The 15,081-nt window shown below is 52.6% G+C and overlaps 1 protein-coding gene across 5 annotated transcripts in view; it reads right to left on the reverse strand.

Moving 5' to 3' along the window:
• Ntng2 (netrin G2) overlaps positions 1 to 12,019 on the reverse strand; it is a 58,672-nt gene extending 46,653 nt beyond the window's left edge. For all 5 annotated transcript variants that reach the window (XM_059259012.1, XM_059259011.1, XM_059259010.1 and 2 more), the window contains exon 1: positions 11,338 to 12,019. In XM_059259012.1, coding sequence (XP_059114995.1) covers positions 11,338 to 11,550 — 213 coding nt within the window. In that variant the 5' untranslated portion in view covers positions 11,551 to 12,019. The remainder of the gene's footprint in view (positions 1 to 11,337) is intronic.
• Positions 12,020 to 15,081: the final 3,062 nt, after the last annotated feature.

The raw sequence follows: 15,081 nt of genomic DNA on the forward strand, positions 1-15,081 counted from the left end.
CCTCGGATGTCATTCTTCAGGCACTTTACACTTTTTGTTAGAGACCGTCTCTCGTTGGTCTTGAGTTTGCCAAATAGTATAGGAGAGCTGGCCAGTGAGCCCTGTATCCGGTCACTGAGCCTCAGGGATCCACCTGGCTCTGCCTCCCCACAGCCAGGATCACAGGCACTTGGATTACAAGTGCACAGCTTTGTGAGGGAGTTCTGGGGATCAAACTCAAGTCCTCATGACACTTGGCAAGTTCTTTGCTGACTGAGCCATCTCACCAGCTGACACCCCCACCCTCCCCCTTCCTTTCTCAGGCTGGGGCTCCTCTAGCTGAAGGCTCCACCCAGTGGCAGGTGTCTGAATAAGCACCCCTCCCTGAGGACACCTCCCTGGCTCTGTCCCAGCTGCCTATTTGTGCACACAGAATGCCATCTTTGGTTAACAGCAAGTCTGTGTGACCTCGGTGCACTGGGAAGACAGGAGAGGCGCATGCAATGTGCTCAGGGGTGCGGAGTGAGAGCCCCTTCAGTGGGTCCCCTTTCTGGGTTCTCAGCAGCCAGAATGAAGTCTTAAGAGTGGCACACCCCCACACAGATTGGGGTGGTCCCTGCAAAGGGCCATGGCTGGTTTCCTACCGCTCTTTGGGTTGTTAAGAGGTGCGGCAGAGGAAGAAGCAGGGAGCCACAGGAACAGTGGGCAGGCAGGAACGGTGAGATTGGGCCAGAAGACACAGATTTATTCTTTTAGTCATTGATCAGCTACTTGTCAGCCCTTTGAATGATGTCACTCCAGAGAAGCAGCTTCAGACTTTGTCCATTAGGACAAAACGAAGAGATATGTAACAATGTTCATGAGTCTTACATCCAGAGATCTACTCCAGCAGGGAAGTCAACCAACCAACAAAACAACTGACTATCTAACTAACTAACCAACTAGCCAACTAATCAACCAGCCAAACAACAAACCAATTAACCAACTAACCAACCAATTAATCAGAAATTTCTTAGCTAGCCAGAAAATCAATTAATCAAATCAACCAGCTAACCAATAAATCAATTAGCCAACTAATCAACCAACCAACCAACTAACCAGCTGTGAGAGTTCTTCTTCATCATTGCCTTGGGAGGATTTGAAATCACTAGGAGATACACCTCTGAGCATGCCTATGTTTCCAGAGAGGTTTAACTAAGAAAGGAGCTCCATGCTCTTCACCCACCACCCCATGAGCGTTGGTCCCAGTTGAAGAGTGAGCAAATGAACTGAACATCGGCATTCATCTCTCTGCTCCTGACTATGAGCAACTATTTCACACTTTTGCCACTGTGACTCCCCAACCATGATGGATTGTACCCTCAAGCTGTGATTCCCAAATACGTTTCTTCTGTTACAGAAGAAAAAGCAACTAATACACCCATCAGAGAAAGCCTTACGCTGATGACTCAGGCATGCAGTGGGGTTGAGAGGCTGGCACGGTTGGTCAGACCTGGACCGTGAGGTCTGTGAGGTCATCGGCTACCACTCTCATTTTACAGAGGCCAGGTGCTTGCTCAACTTCACACTTTTGCTAACTCAGGCATGTGCATCCCTAGTAGAGGCACCCAGGGAAATTGCCTATGATTTGATCTCATGTATGATACTAGCACCAAGTCCTGCAGAAGATATGGCTGGGACAGAGGATGCTTGAGGTAGAGGGCCAGACAAAGGGCTGAGCTGTGATGGGAGTGCACAGCGTTGCAGGGAATGGTGAGTTGCTGTGTATGCTGGTCTTGGAGCTAGCTGGGGCTTATGGGAGATAAGGCCAAAGGGAAGGCAAGCCCCAGAGGTCTGTGCAGGGGGTGTGGGTATCCCCGGGTCCTAAAGGGAGAAGCAACTCCACTGTGGCGTGGGTGAGAGTGTCTGTGTTCTTCTTCTTTGCTCCTCATCTCCTTACCCTTGGAGTGATCTTCTCAAAGGCCCCAATGATATGTGGGTAGCAGTGACCAGAACAAGAGCAGGCGAGGGCCAGGAGGCAGTCCTCCTCACGGCTCCAGACCCTCTGCTCACTGGGGACTCCCAGAGAGCTTGTCACAATCCCCACGTTCACATATGCCCAGCCATGCAACACTGGGTGAGCCTCCGTCCAGGTTTGTAAAAATTCTACAAGTGAGCTGTGTGCGGGCGAGTTTGAGAACCACTGATGAATGGAAGTCCTCCCCGAGGCTGCCCTGTATCCTTCCAGGCTTGGGCATCTGGCTTTCTTCAATTCAGAGACCAGAGCAGCAAAAAAACCCACATCTCCCTTGGTTCTCAAAGGCCTTCGTCCTGTCTGAGCTGCCGGCACCTCTGCCCATGCTGGCTTTGGGGGCTGGATTCTGACTCCCAGCCTTAGGGAGTACTCCCCAGCCTCTCATTTTTCACACTCTGGTTCCTCCCGAGCAGTGGACAGCATAGGACTTTTCAGGAAGTTCCAGAGTGCCAAGGGCAAGGTCACTGCCTCCAGACCTGGGATGGTGGGATGGCTTCCCACCTGGATGTGGCTAGTGGCATCAAGGGGACAGTCTGTCTCCCCACCCTCCTCATTCTCATACCTCTCCCTAGGCCGAGAGGATCCCAAGCACTGGGCGAGCAGATGAGCAGGCAGACAGGATTGTCCAGTGTTAGACAGGCAGGCCTAGAGCACCCTTTCTCACCCAGCGCTCCTTATGCCCTCTATTTTTAGGTCCATTACTGTCCACTGGCGGGTACAGTTTCACCACTCCATCCCCAGAAAAGACAGATCAGATTCCAGGTTTAGAGGAATAAGCAAAGCCACCCCGCCTTCGATGGAGCTGGTGCGTGGGAGATTGCATGCTTCCAAATAGACGTGGAGCAAGTGAGTTATCAAGTAAGTGGATTAGCAGGCTCCATCTCAGCTCAAAGAGCAGTGGGCGGGAAAACATAGCATCACTCCTCCTCAGCCTCCTTCCTCCAGGGCTGAGGGGGGCCCTGCTCATCCCGTGTGCATGCATGAACATGCACAAATGATAGCTCCTTCCATTTCCCTCTCCTTCTGAGATACGCAGAGAGACTCCCAACAGCCCTGTAGCCTGGGTAGACGCTAAGGTCTGGGCAGCCCAGCATGCTAGAAGCTGTGTGAGCTTGGACAAGAGGTTAAACCTCTCTGACTCTGAGATGCCTCACATATAATTCTACCATGTGTTCTGTGTGGATTCAGTTGAACTAGTTTATGTTAACTGCTTAGTATACACGAGGCATTCAGTAAATATGGCCGTTGACGGAGGCTGTGGAATCAAGACCTTTAGATGGCAAGAAGACACACCCTGACTTCTCTGACGTTAAAGGCCCCTGTAAGCAGGACCCTCTGGAGTTGTACCATTGGCCACCAGGGTCCACAGTTGGAGTCGGGGCTGTCTAGGAAGTGCCCACAGGGTTTACAACCTTGTGTTTGTATGTGTACACACGCCTGCCCAGGTCCTGTTCCGGGAAGCACTATAGGCTTTCAGAGGGTTTGGGGCCCCTGTAAGTCAGGAGCCTCCGCCCGTGGGCTTTGTGCTGAGACAGGAGTTGGTTTCTGCCTTTGGTCCCCTTCAGGTCATCCCCAGTGTCTGGGTGGATGCTGCTATTCTCTCCACCAGTAAGCAGATGGAGGAAGTCAGGAGTGCAGGGGACAAGGAGGTCCCCACTCAGAGCCCCTCATTTGTCCTTCCTCTTTTGGGGACAGTGGAAAGGCTGCCCAGCTATTGCAGAGGGCACACCTGTCCCAAGGAGCCGGCTCAGTGTAGTATCTGCCACATGGTTGTTGGTAAAGGTTCTGGATTTGGGTGCCCTTTGTCCCCCCAGCACCACTGACTCCCCCTTCCGCCACCAATCGCCTCTTGATCCCCCAGAGGGCGGGCACTCTCTAAGAAACATCAGCTTGTCCAGTAGCTGCCTCTCCCTGGCTCCTCTTCACCTTGGCTCAGACACCGGCCCTGTGCCTGGTGGAGGGGATGTCCGGGGTCTTGGTTCATTTCCACTTATTTCCCTGGGCGGTACTTCCAGTCAAGTGGACAAATGACTTGGCAGCAGGAGGGAGATGGAATGGGGACTGAGGAGGTCTGAAGGGTCCCCCGAGACTTAAGACAAACTACACTGGACCATCTTCACAGGAGGGGCCGATCTACACACACACACACACACACACACACACACACACACACACACACACACGCCCCTGCCAGGGTTTAGATCTGCTTATCCACCTGGGAGTTCAATTTCAGCCCCTTCCTACCAGCCAGGTTTCTCTGCAGCTGCCCCCTGCCATTCAGACCTGTGCTATAGAAGAAGGCTTGGGGGACACAGTGGGCAAGACTCAGAGGAGGATCCTGGCTTTGGCTGTGTAACTTAAGTGTCTTCACCCTCTAACCATCCCTGTCCTCATCTGTGTGACAGTCTTGTGGCAGTAGCCACAGTACGTATGGCGCCTGGGGCGATGGGCCAGTATACTGCAAAAGAAGGGTGCATCCCCAGAATCCTACTTCAAGGACATCAAAGGTGCAGACTTCAGTGATCATTTATGTTCCCACACCACCCTATCCTGCCTCAGCCCGACCTTACACCCTCATGGTACTGCTACAGAAGAACCATTGCTCACAGGGCTTAGTGTGAGATCTCTGTCTCCTGGGGTCTTCAAGATCCAGCTCTGAGAGGCACCTCTGGTGACAGAGGTGGCAGTTTGTGAGAGCTCACCTAGGCAAGCCAGGAAGTGAGCTCATTAACCCTGCTGACCACACAGGAGCAGCTCCAGCCCGCGGCTGGCACAGGTGACCTCCAGGTGTGTCCCATGTCTTCTACCGTGTGTCACCAAATGAGATCAAATCCAGCGTGTGAGCGGGTAGATGGAGGACTGGGGGGGAGTGTCCTGGACCCCCTGGGCTGGGACTCCACCAGGAACCTAGCTAGGGATGAGGTGAGTCTTGTGAACAGGGCTCGAGGGATGGCAACAGCCACCGCCAGTCACTTTGCCCTGAGTGGCTGGCACCATGGCTGTGTGCTTCCAGACAGTGGGGTCCCTCTGGCCTTGGGCAATTTCTGATTGCTCTTAAGTTTGGTGGGATTTTTGTCGAATATGTTTACTTAGTATGGACTATACACCAGCACCTGGGTGGGAACAGTCCTGGCTGATTGGAGGAGAGCAACAGAGGGGAACATGTGAGCATGTGAGGGGCTGGAGAGAAACACGGCATTCCCACCCACCCACTGACCCTTCCCCAGAGAGTCAACCAACATCCCACCTAAAAGGCGCATAGCAGAGACTAGCCAGAGAGTGCTGAGGTGAGCACGTGGTGTGGCTCCCTGCTCACAGGCCACACGAAGGCACAGCAGCAGGGAGTGTGCCCCTCTCCACCGTCCACTGTGGGTCTCTGCAGCCTTCTAGACTTTCTGTCTCTGACTCCTGCCCTATAACCTTGTCATGCACGTTGACTGTGGGGGCATCTTTTGCCCACCATCTCTTTGTGTCTGTTCCGTTTGCTCTTCCAGCTGGTTCTAGAAGGGAAACACTCCCTTTCGCTGGGCATTCCTCTGATGTCAGCTTCTCATGCCTCGCCTCACCTCATCACTAGAAATGTCCTTGGAGGCTTGAAAGCACCACCCCCATTTCCAGATGAGAAAGCAAGAGCTTGGGGTCACAAGGACTTATCCCAAGTTCCACAGCCCCAAAGAGGATCAATATCAAAGTCAGCATAGAAGAACCTGCAGGTCTGTCTGTCTGTCTGTCTGTCTGTCTGTCCACCAATTGCCTGCCTCACCTAAATCCATAATACCCAAAAGGAAATTCTTAAAAACTAGGGTAGGGGCTGGGGACTTGGCTGAGTTAGTCGAGTGCTCACTTAGCAGGCACAAAGCTCGGGGTTCGATCCCCAGCGTGACATAAACTAGATGTGGGTGGCTCATGCCTGTAATCCCAGCACTTGTGAGGTACAGGCAGGAGGATCAGAAGTTCAAGTTCATCCTCAGCTACACAATAAGTTCAAGGCCAGCTATGGTTCCATAGGACCCTGTCTCAAAAAATAAGTAGATAGAAATAAAATTGGTACATGGACGGAAAGGAAGTTGAGCCCAGCAAGGCGGTAGGCCCAGGGTTTCCAAGCCTTTGGCACTCTGGGGAGCTATCTCTCCTGGGTCCTTTTGTATACTCACTACTTTGCAGCTGCTGCTGCTCTCCTCAGGGTGTCTGAACCCAACTGCTTCCTCCCAGAAACATCAGAAGCACCAGTGACCCCCATGGGCCTGGCATTTGGTGGCAGCATAGCTCAACATCTCCTGTCCGGCCCCAGCAGGAGACCTCTGTGCAACAAGATGACCTCCCAGGGTCTACTCTCGTCCCAGGGGGGCTGTGGCTGCAGCTAAAGGCTAGTGCTGGCAACTCGAAGACACTGTGACAGATGTAAGCAGAGAGATGGGCAAACCCTTGCCTTCCACTCAAGGCTGATTCCACAGCCATGGGGAGATGGAAAAGTGGGAGCTTCCAGCTGCCCTGGGTCCTGATCAGAGCCCCAGATCTTCCTCAAGGCTCAGCCTTCATCCTTTTTCCTCCAAGAAGCCTTCCTAGACCACGGCATCCCTCTAGCCATCCGTCCATTTGCCCATCAAATGATTCTTAGGCACTAAGGCCCTGTGAACCGAACACTGTGTCAGGCATTGCACTTGTGACAGCGTCCTGAGTGTGGTCTCCTGCTAGCCCCAACCTGAGGACAGAAGGTGGCATCCCCTGCTGAAAGTCACACAGCATAGGACTACAAACTGTCATCTCCCTGGAGACCTGTCAGACACGTTCGATGTTCATACATGTCGGCATACATGATGGAGACCAGCTACAGGCTAATGGTCAAATCTCATTCCGACTTGCTTCCTTCTTCAGGAAGGTGATGAAGTGGGTAAGGCAAGCTCTTAGATGGAGAAACTGAGGCTTAGAGAATGTTCCTTTTCTTTCTTTTTTCTTTTCTTTTCTTTTCTTTTTTTTTTTTTTGACAGGGTCTCACTTTATAATACTGGCTAATCTGGAATTCACCATAGAGACCAGCTTGGCCTTGAACTCACAGATATCCACTTACTCTGCCTTCTTAGTGATGGGATTAAAAGCATGTGCTACCAAACCCAGCTTTTTTTTTTTTTTTTTTTAAGTCAAAAATTATTAGCCGGGCGGTGGTGGCGCACGCCTTTAATCCCAGCACTCGGGAGGCAGAGCCAGGCGGATCTCTGTGAGTTCGAGGCCAGCCTGGGCTACCAAGTGAGTTCCAGGAAAGGCGCAAAGCTACACAGAGAAACCCTGTCTCGAAAAACCAAAAAAAAAAAAAAAAAAAAATTATTGTATTTTATGGGTATTTTGTCAGCATGTATGTCTGGGTACCACACGTGTGCAATGTCCATGGAGGCCAGGAAAGAGTGCCAGAGCTCCCAGAACTACGGTTACAGATGCTTGTCAGCCACAATGTAGGTGCTCTGCAGACACAGCCAGTGCTCTTAAATGCTTAGCCATCCCTCCAGCCCCACTCAATTCCTACCCCAAACCCTTGTATCGAGACAGGGTCTCATGTAGCTCAGGCTGGCCTTGAACTTTCTACCCGGTTAATAATGACCTTGAACTTCTGATCCTCCTGCCTCTATCTACTGAGTACCACCACACCTGGTCTGTACAGTGCTAGTGACTGAGCCTTGGGCTTTGTGCATGCTATACACTCCAGCAGTGAGCCACATCCACAGCCCAGCGTAGAGAATTTGAATGACTTATTCCAGATCATCAAGCCTAGAGGAGTAATGCCAAGATGTGATTCTCACCAAAACAGGTCTCTGCCACTGTCTGGAACAGCTACTGAGTCTCACTCACACAAAGTGAAGCATAGACTCCAGCCTTGGCAAGGTCCACCCTGCTTTTCAAGGGTTCAACCTGAGTAACCTCAGTGCCTGACCCTATACCTTTCTCTCAGGACCCGCAGGTCCCTCTTGCTTGCTTCTCTTCCCTGGGCTGCGATCAACACTCAGAGCTGTAGAGATCTCAAGGAAACCTCAGGCCTCCTGAGCCCTCACAATAAGCTTCCCCACTATAGACCCTGCCTGTGTCTTCATGCCCTACAGTCTAGCTTAGCGGGTCTGGGGCAGGGCCTGGAAGTCTGCATTTCAGGCAGGCTGAGGCTGGGGTCCAGGGACCACACTCTGGTAATGAGGCTGCAAGAAGGCTGGGCGTACTCAGTCTCTCCTCCTTCACCCCGTGATGTCCTAAGGTTCTGTCCCCTCAGCACAGAGAAGGGAGTGAAGGCAGCAGGCAGGAGGCACTAGACACTGGCCCAGCCGGGCTCCAGGGTGCTTGCCTCACGCAGAAGGGTCCAAGGAGCCATAGCTGCCCACCCTGTGAAAAGCTGAAAAGCCCTTTTCTGCTGGCTTCCTCTTCCTCCGCTCTCCCCTCCCAGGCCTGCCTCTGACCCGCAGCTCTCATTGAAATTTTGCCCTCTGCGGAAAGCTCATCCCTATTCATTTTCCTCATGCGTTTAGAGCCAATAGGTTTTTATTTATTCATTTATCTTGTCTTTTATCCCCCTGCCCTTCCTCACCAGGCTGGAATTTACAATTCAGTTCTCTGGTGGCCTTGCTGAAGGACAGGAACCTGGGAAAGCAGGGGCTGCACCCTGGGACTGAGAAGGGCGACTGTCCTTTGTCCCCTCTTGTACTCCCGGGGTGCTCCAGGTTCACGTCCTGGTTGTTTGGGTGCTGGTTCAGGTAGGCCCTCACCTGTTAACAGCAGAGAGCCGGGATGAGCTGGCCCTGGCTTAGCAGACTAAGAGGGCACTGGGTGGTCTGGCTGCCCTCTGGTGGCTAGTTCGCCACATCTGCTTTGACTGAGGATGTTTAAAGTCCCTGGGCATTCGTCTACCACCTGCTGCCTGTAGACAAGAAATGCAGTCTGTGATGTGGTCAAGGCTGGAATGAAGCAATATACTCCAGGGAAGCAGAAAAGCCCAGGAAGCCACCGAGGGAGTAATAACAATGGTTGACGTAAGATAATTATGGCCATTGCACACCGAAGCACTCCCACATGCTCGCACGTGCCTGGCCCAGCTGTCCCACTGCCAGCGACACACCTACATTATCGTTTTTTTTATTGAAACGGGAAGAAACCGAGGCTCAGCGAGGTCAGCATGCTCAGAGAGGGTAGCCAGGCACCCTGATGGGTGAGCATGTGCTCTGGCCGCAGATGAGTTTCTGCCTCGCCTGCCGAGCTTCTTGACCTTGGCAGGACTTAGGCAATCTTTCTAATCCTTAAAAGGGGATTAGACTGGGGTTTACCTCGGGGTACCCTCAACATGGTTCAACAACACATGCCTGTGGCCTGCCCTGGACATGCCCAGGACGGGCCTCAGTAAAAAGCGGTATTGGGGTTCTCATACAGACTGGGTGTGATGCCCACCTCCCTGCAGAAGTCAGCACCTTCTGAGGGTTGCCCTCCACCTGCCCCAGTGGCATTCCGTTCTCTTTGAGCTCACATCTGTAATCAAAGGCAAAGCTGCACATTCCTATCATGGGACATTTATGTCCATGAGGCAAGTGCTAAGAGGCTGGAGCTTCAGCCACACTCGGGTTCCTCCTGGACCTTCTCACCCATCCAGACCCCAGACCTCAACCAACATCAAGACCTGGTTCACCAGATAGGACAGGGCCCCAGACTTGCCTCTGGTGGCCCTCTGTAGCTCCTACACCCTCGAGTAGAAGCTGGTTCCATGAATTGCCCCCAACCCTGGCAACGATTAATATTTAAAAGACAAAATCATGTTGAGACTCTGCCTGGGAAATGTGTGGTTGGAGCAGTTCCCACAGGAGCTGAGATGTGAACTCAGAGTGGGATTCACTATGGCCTCAGCCCTGACTTTCAGGGCCCCGGGCCCTTTGCCTATCTTGGGCCAGCGTGGTCTTTTGGTGCTCAACAATGTCCACACACAAGCCAGTCTTGGCTGTCAGCCCTGAGCTGTCTCCTCCCCCCCTCCCTTCCCTTCTCCAAGCTGGCCCAGACCCAGCCACCACCCACAGTGACAGCCTTATCACCATTGACAAGTGGGAATCTACCTTCTTGGGCTTGCTGCTCTGCACTGTGACTGATGCTGCCCCAAGGGACTCAGACATTTTGAGGAGCCTGGGCTGGGGACACCAGGTTGACTGTGCAATAAACCCAGCTTTCCCCAAGGACACTCAGAGGCACCAGCCACCTGCAGGGGGACACTGAACCCCCTCTTGCCGGCTCCCCTGACTGCTCTGCCCAGCCTCCACCAGGGACTGGCCTGCTGTGTGCTGCAGGTTCAGCTTAACTCAGCAGCTTCACCACTTTGTGCTGTGACCTTGGCCAAGGGCCTTCAACCCTGCTCTCTCAGTTTCTCTATCTCGATGACCAGAAAGACCAAACATCCGGGACCCCTTCTCCGTGTCCAGTCTGATTTTGAACAACATGTATCCATTGAGCCTTGACCTCTTACAATCACGCTCGGCATACTTTATTAACCCACCCATTCTTCAGTTGACAGAGCAGAAACCCAGAGAGACCCTGGTCTGACCCTGGTGAGACTGCCATTCAAACGTTCTGACTTTGTCCAAGGTAGAATCAGCCTGGTGGAGCCCAGGGAAAACCCCATAGAATAGTGGGCCTTGGGCTCTCAACCCCAAATTCCCCGGAGCTCTCGTCCAACTCTGCTATTACCAGAACCCTTAACATTGCCTGAACACTGAGTTCCCGCTAGCTTCAGGGCACCTTCTTCTCTAACTAGGGGCTCGGGTGACAAGGCCTGACTGCCTCTTGACTAGGGGACAGCGCTGGCTGAGGTGCTGGCTGCATCTATCCAGCCTGATCCTCCGCCCCTGTCTCAGGAATTCCTTCCAAGCCCCCCAGAAACTGTCCTCTGCAAAATGCCTGGTTGGTGCTTGGCACGAGCTGGATCGTGATGCTATGCACTCCACTGGACTGGGCAGGCCAGGAGGGTGCACCACCGGAGGGGTGAACCCAAGCAGGTGGGGGTGTAACCTTGCAAACAGTACCCAGGTCACTGGTCTGAATGCTGACTTCCTGTAAAGGAGGAGGGGCTGGCTTTGAGACAGGAACTATGACTGCTGTGAAATTCCTGGCAAGAAAACATCCCAGGGTCAGCTGGCCAAGACTGCTTCCACCCACAAAATGTCACTCAGCCCCCAGGGTCCTCAGGGCAGCTCGGCTTTGGCACCTTTCCATGGTGGGATTTGGAGCTGGTCTTGTATTCATACCCTCTGGTTCCACTCAGCCACCCTGAGGTCTTTCTCAGCACACCGTTCCCCCACCCCTCAATTCAGTAATATAGAAGCAGTAGGCTGACTTACATGGGAGCAGAACCTTTCAGGGGGGTCTCCGCACGTGATGCCCGAGGGCTCCACTTTCACCTTGACATAATCCTTCAGGCGCATCACTTTGGGCTGGCAAGCATAGAACTCCCAGGTGGGGCCCTCATCTGTGGTCACCCAGGATTTGCAGATGTCATAGTCCCCAGAGGCCATCGGAAGGCAGTGCAGGAAGAGGACCAGCAGGTGCAGCATGGCTGCGCAGTCGGGATGGGTGGGGCCCAAAGGGGCACTGGAGAGGTGGTGGTGGGGTCAGGGGGGACTCGGGGCTTCAGCATGGAAATGCCACATCTACCAGGCAGCGGTGGCTGGGATGTACCATAGACTTGAATACTGCAGGTTTGCCAATGGTGGGAGCTTGTGTTCTCCAAATGGCCGATATGGAAAATCCAGAGCCAGCGTTTCTCAGGCTGCTGATGAGCAGATCAAAAAGTTGCCTGTAACTTGGCGTCCTCCTAACCTTGGCATTACAACCTCCCCTGGAGGTGAAGCTGATCAAATCGGGCAGACTCTCAAATTGTGACAGTGGATGGAAATGGGATAAGGAGGAAATCCGAAGGGATCCGGCATGGGGCTGGATCAGATTGCTTTTAATTTTTGTCCTTCCAATCAATCCAGGCCTTTAAAGAGCCCTTAATGTGTGATGTGCTCAACACGACTGCATAACAGCCCTCCAGCCTGCATGGCGAAGATAAAATAAAATCAGGAGGTGTACATGTTAGCTGGAAATGAGTCCCCTCTTTGGGACTGGACTTGGCATCTCAGACCAATAAAAGAGATTTCTTTTCGTATGGGCTGCAACTGACAACAATTGTGTGGCTAGACTAGATAATAAAAAAGCCACCGAGGTGTTAACTGGAGAGGCCATTTGCCTCTGCTCTGGTGGGGACAGGCACGAATGGGGGCTGGCTGACCTTGGCTAGTAGCCATTGGCCACTCATTGGGAAATTCCTGAGACTTCAGCTCTCACTCCATCCAGGTACCTGGGCTCTGGCTTGGCTTTCATTGTGAAGGGAGAAGAGAGACTGTGTTCATTAGCAGCAACACCTGCAACAAATTAAAAGGGGGGTGGGTGGGTTAGAGACATAGAAGAACAAAAGCTCTCTAGCAAAATGCACACACCAAAAAAAAAAAAAAAAAAAAAAAAAAAGGTTGTATTAGCGAGATCTCCAGGGAAAGCCGGGCTACTTGTTTTTAATTAATATCGGAGTTGCAGGTTTAGAGATGGGCATGCTATTAAGAAGGCGGTGAACCTCCTCATCGTTTGTAAGGGCGTTTGTTTGGTAAGAGTGTTCCTTCTTGAGGACCAGGAACTTTCTACAGCATTCCCAAGAGCCAGTGTTTAACGGTTGCTTCAACACACACTAAGTCGGACCAGTCCAAAAGCCCAAGTTGTTAAAGGAGGCACGAGCACCCAACAGAGGGACCGCCACTTCGGTTGCAGCCCGGCAGGGAGGTCTCTGTGTGGGCCACTAGCAGTCTGCTCCCCAGTCACCCGCACAATGGGAAACCATGAATTAAATGAATTAACAGCCAGAAATGAAGAGGCCTAAGGCTTCCCCGGGAATCAGAGTGCTTTGTTGTGTTAGATTTTCTGACCAAGGCCAACAGTTTGCAAATCATTTTAGGAGTGTAGCATCTATTTTAAGCCTGCAGTAATCATTTAAAAGCTAAAATAAATATAGCTAATAGGAGTACTGCGTCTAGAAACATATGACTCTCAGACTCTAGTGTATTCCCAGGCGTTTGCTACATCATGGACGAATCTGAGCCCGCCAGCATGAGCTCCCCGCCAAAAATAATCTTTGCCAATAGGGTAAAGGTTATTGCAATGGATGTAGCAAATAAATAAATAAACCAAGTCTATGTTATTAATTATTCTGGTTATAGTTCTCACAGTTGCTGATTTTAAATTCCTAATCCTCACATATGGTAGCCAGACTCTCACCGGAAGCCCTTGTCAACCATTGCATACTGAAAGTCCCAGAGGAGTTAACTGTCTTTGCACGAAATACTGTCACCCAGACACAAGTACACCCCTGCCCCCAAATGACAAGGCAGGTGCATTTTGGTCCAGCTTGACTGCTGAGAGCTTCTTGCTCAGGGGGAAACCCCCAGCTAGTAGTCTGCTCAGGCTGCAGTGGGCCTCATCCATCTAAGTTAAGACCGCCCCTGCCCCCTCTTGGGATGAAGGACTCCTAATATGGATGAATGAGAACCCAGCCAGACCACACTTCACACCTCTCCTCCTGCTCTAGACCCCGCCCAGGGCTCGCTTCTTGCTAGAAAACTCTCTGGAAGAACGTGACCAAGCGTCTATTTTTTTTTTTCCAGCCCGAGAAAATGTAGTAAAAATAAAATAGCGCGGGCCCCGGCAACGGTTTGGACGTTTCCAGCCAAGCTCTGAGCTGCCCAGAAAACAGCATGCCCCTAATTAATTCTTCCAGCAGCCGGCTCCCGACTGTTCACTAACAGGTAGGGCGCTCCTGATGGCTGGGGACGACCAGAGAGCCGAGCTGCGGCGCTCAAGGCGGGCCCAGCGGCCGGCTTCATCTGCAGGGCCAGCGGCTGCTCCTGGCTGGGACAGCGCTGAATTCTGGCCCGGGTGGGAAGGCAACGAGGCCCTGAGGCCGGAGCCCCAGCGAGCAGCAAGCGGCGAAACTCGCAAATCTATTAATTGCTTTGCCGTTTTGTTGGCTTAAGGATCACACATTCCCTAGAAAATGGGGGTGGGGAAAACAACAACAAAATCTGCCAGGGGAAAATGTGTTTACAACCCGTCAATCATTTGGGCGTTGCTGGCATCGAGGGGGCACTGTGAGCTCAGCACTCGAAAATTACAGTAGATTTTTGCCAAAAAGAAAACAAGGGGCGGGGGACCTAGGCAAGAGTCCGCGGAAAAACGAGGTAGATGGCAGGGAGCGAGGAGTCAGCAGGGGAGAAATTCAGAGTAAGAGGTTGCATCCTTGCGGATCGTTTTCTCCTTGGAAAATAAATCTTCACCTGATATTATTAAGAAACTGCAGCTCTCTGAAACAAATGGAATCAATGCGCTTTATTTTCTTTTAAGAGTCCTCAGGAACCGAGGGGGGCTGATAGCCTGGGTATTAAAACCCGAAAATTAGATTTTATCAGGATTTCTGAACTCAGATTTCTCTGTCTTATTGAATTAGCGCCTTTTGGAGCTGGCCGGGCTGCCAACAGGCTCCTGCTGGAGTCTCGGGCTGCGCGCTCTCCTAGTCAGAAACTTGCCTCTGCCCGGCGCAGGGTCCCTGGGGATCCGGGTGGGGTGGGACCTGGAGGGGGGCAGTCCACAGGAGGTTTATTCTTCCACCCAGGCTGGGCAAGGGGTAGAAGGGGTGCGTGAAACTTGCTTTGGAGGAGGAATCGGGAAGGAAAGGGGAGCCCCACCGCCCGCGATTACCTTCCCCCTTCGCCGTGTCTCCCTCCTCACCCCTCACCGTCCTGGACTGCCCCGCGCTCACCGCTGCCTTAGTGGACGTCCGGGTTCAGGTGTCCCGGTGTCCCCAGCTCTGGGAAGAGAGCGTTCTCCAGACCTCTGGTTTCTCCCTGACGCCCTCTCAGCGGCTGGGGAGCCCCGAAAAGTTGGGCTCTTGGGGGCGGGGCAGAGCACCGGGCTCTAGGACGCGTGGCTGAGGCCGCCGCGGGTAAGTCCCCGAGGACGGGCGGGGCTAGCCTGCGACCCGCAGACACCGAGAAGTCTGG

The sequence above is a fragment of the Peromyscus eremicus genome, chromosome 4 (genome assembly GCF_949786415.1).
Source record: "Peromyscus eremicus chromosome 4, PerEre_H2_v1, whole genome shotgun sequence".
NCBI classification, from domain to species: domain Eukaryota; kingdom Metazoa; phylum Chordata; class Mammalia; order Rodentia; family Cricetidae; genus Peromyscus; species Peromyscus eremicus.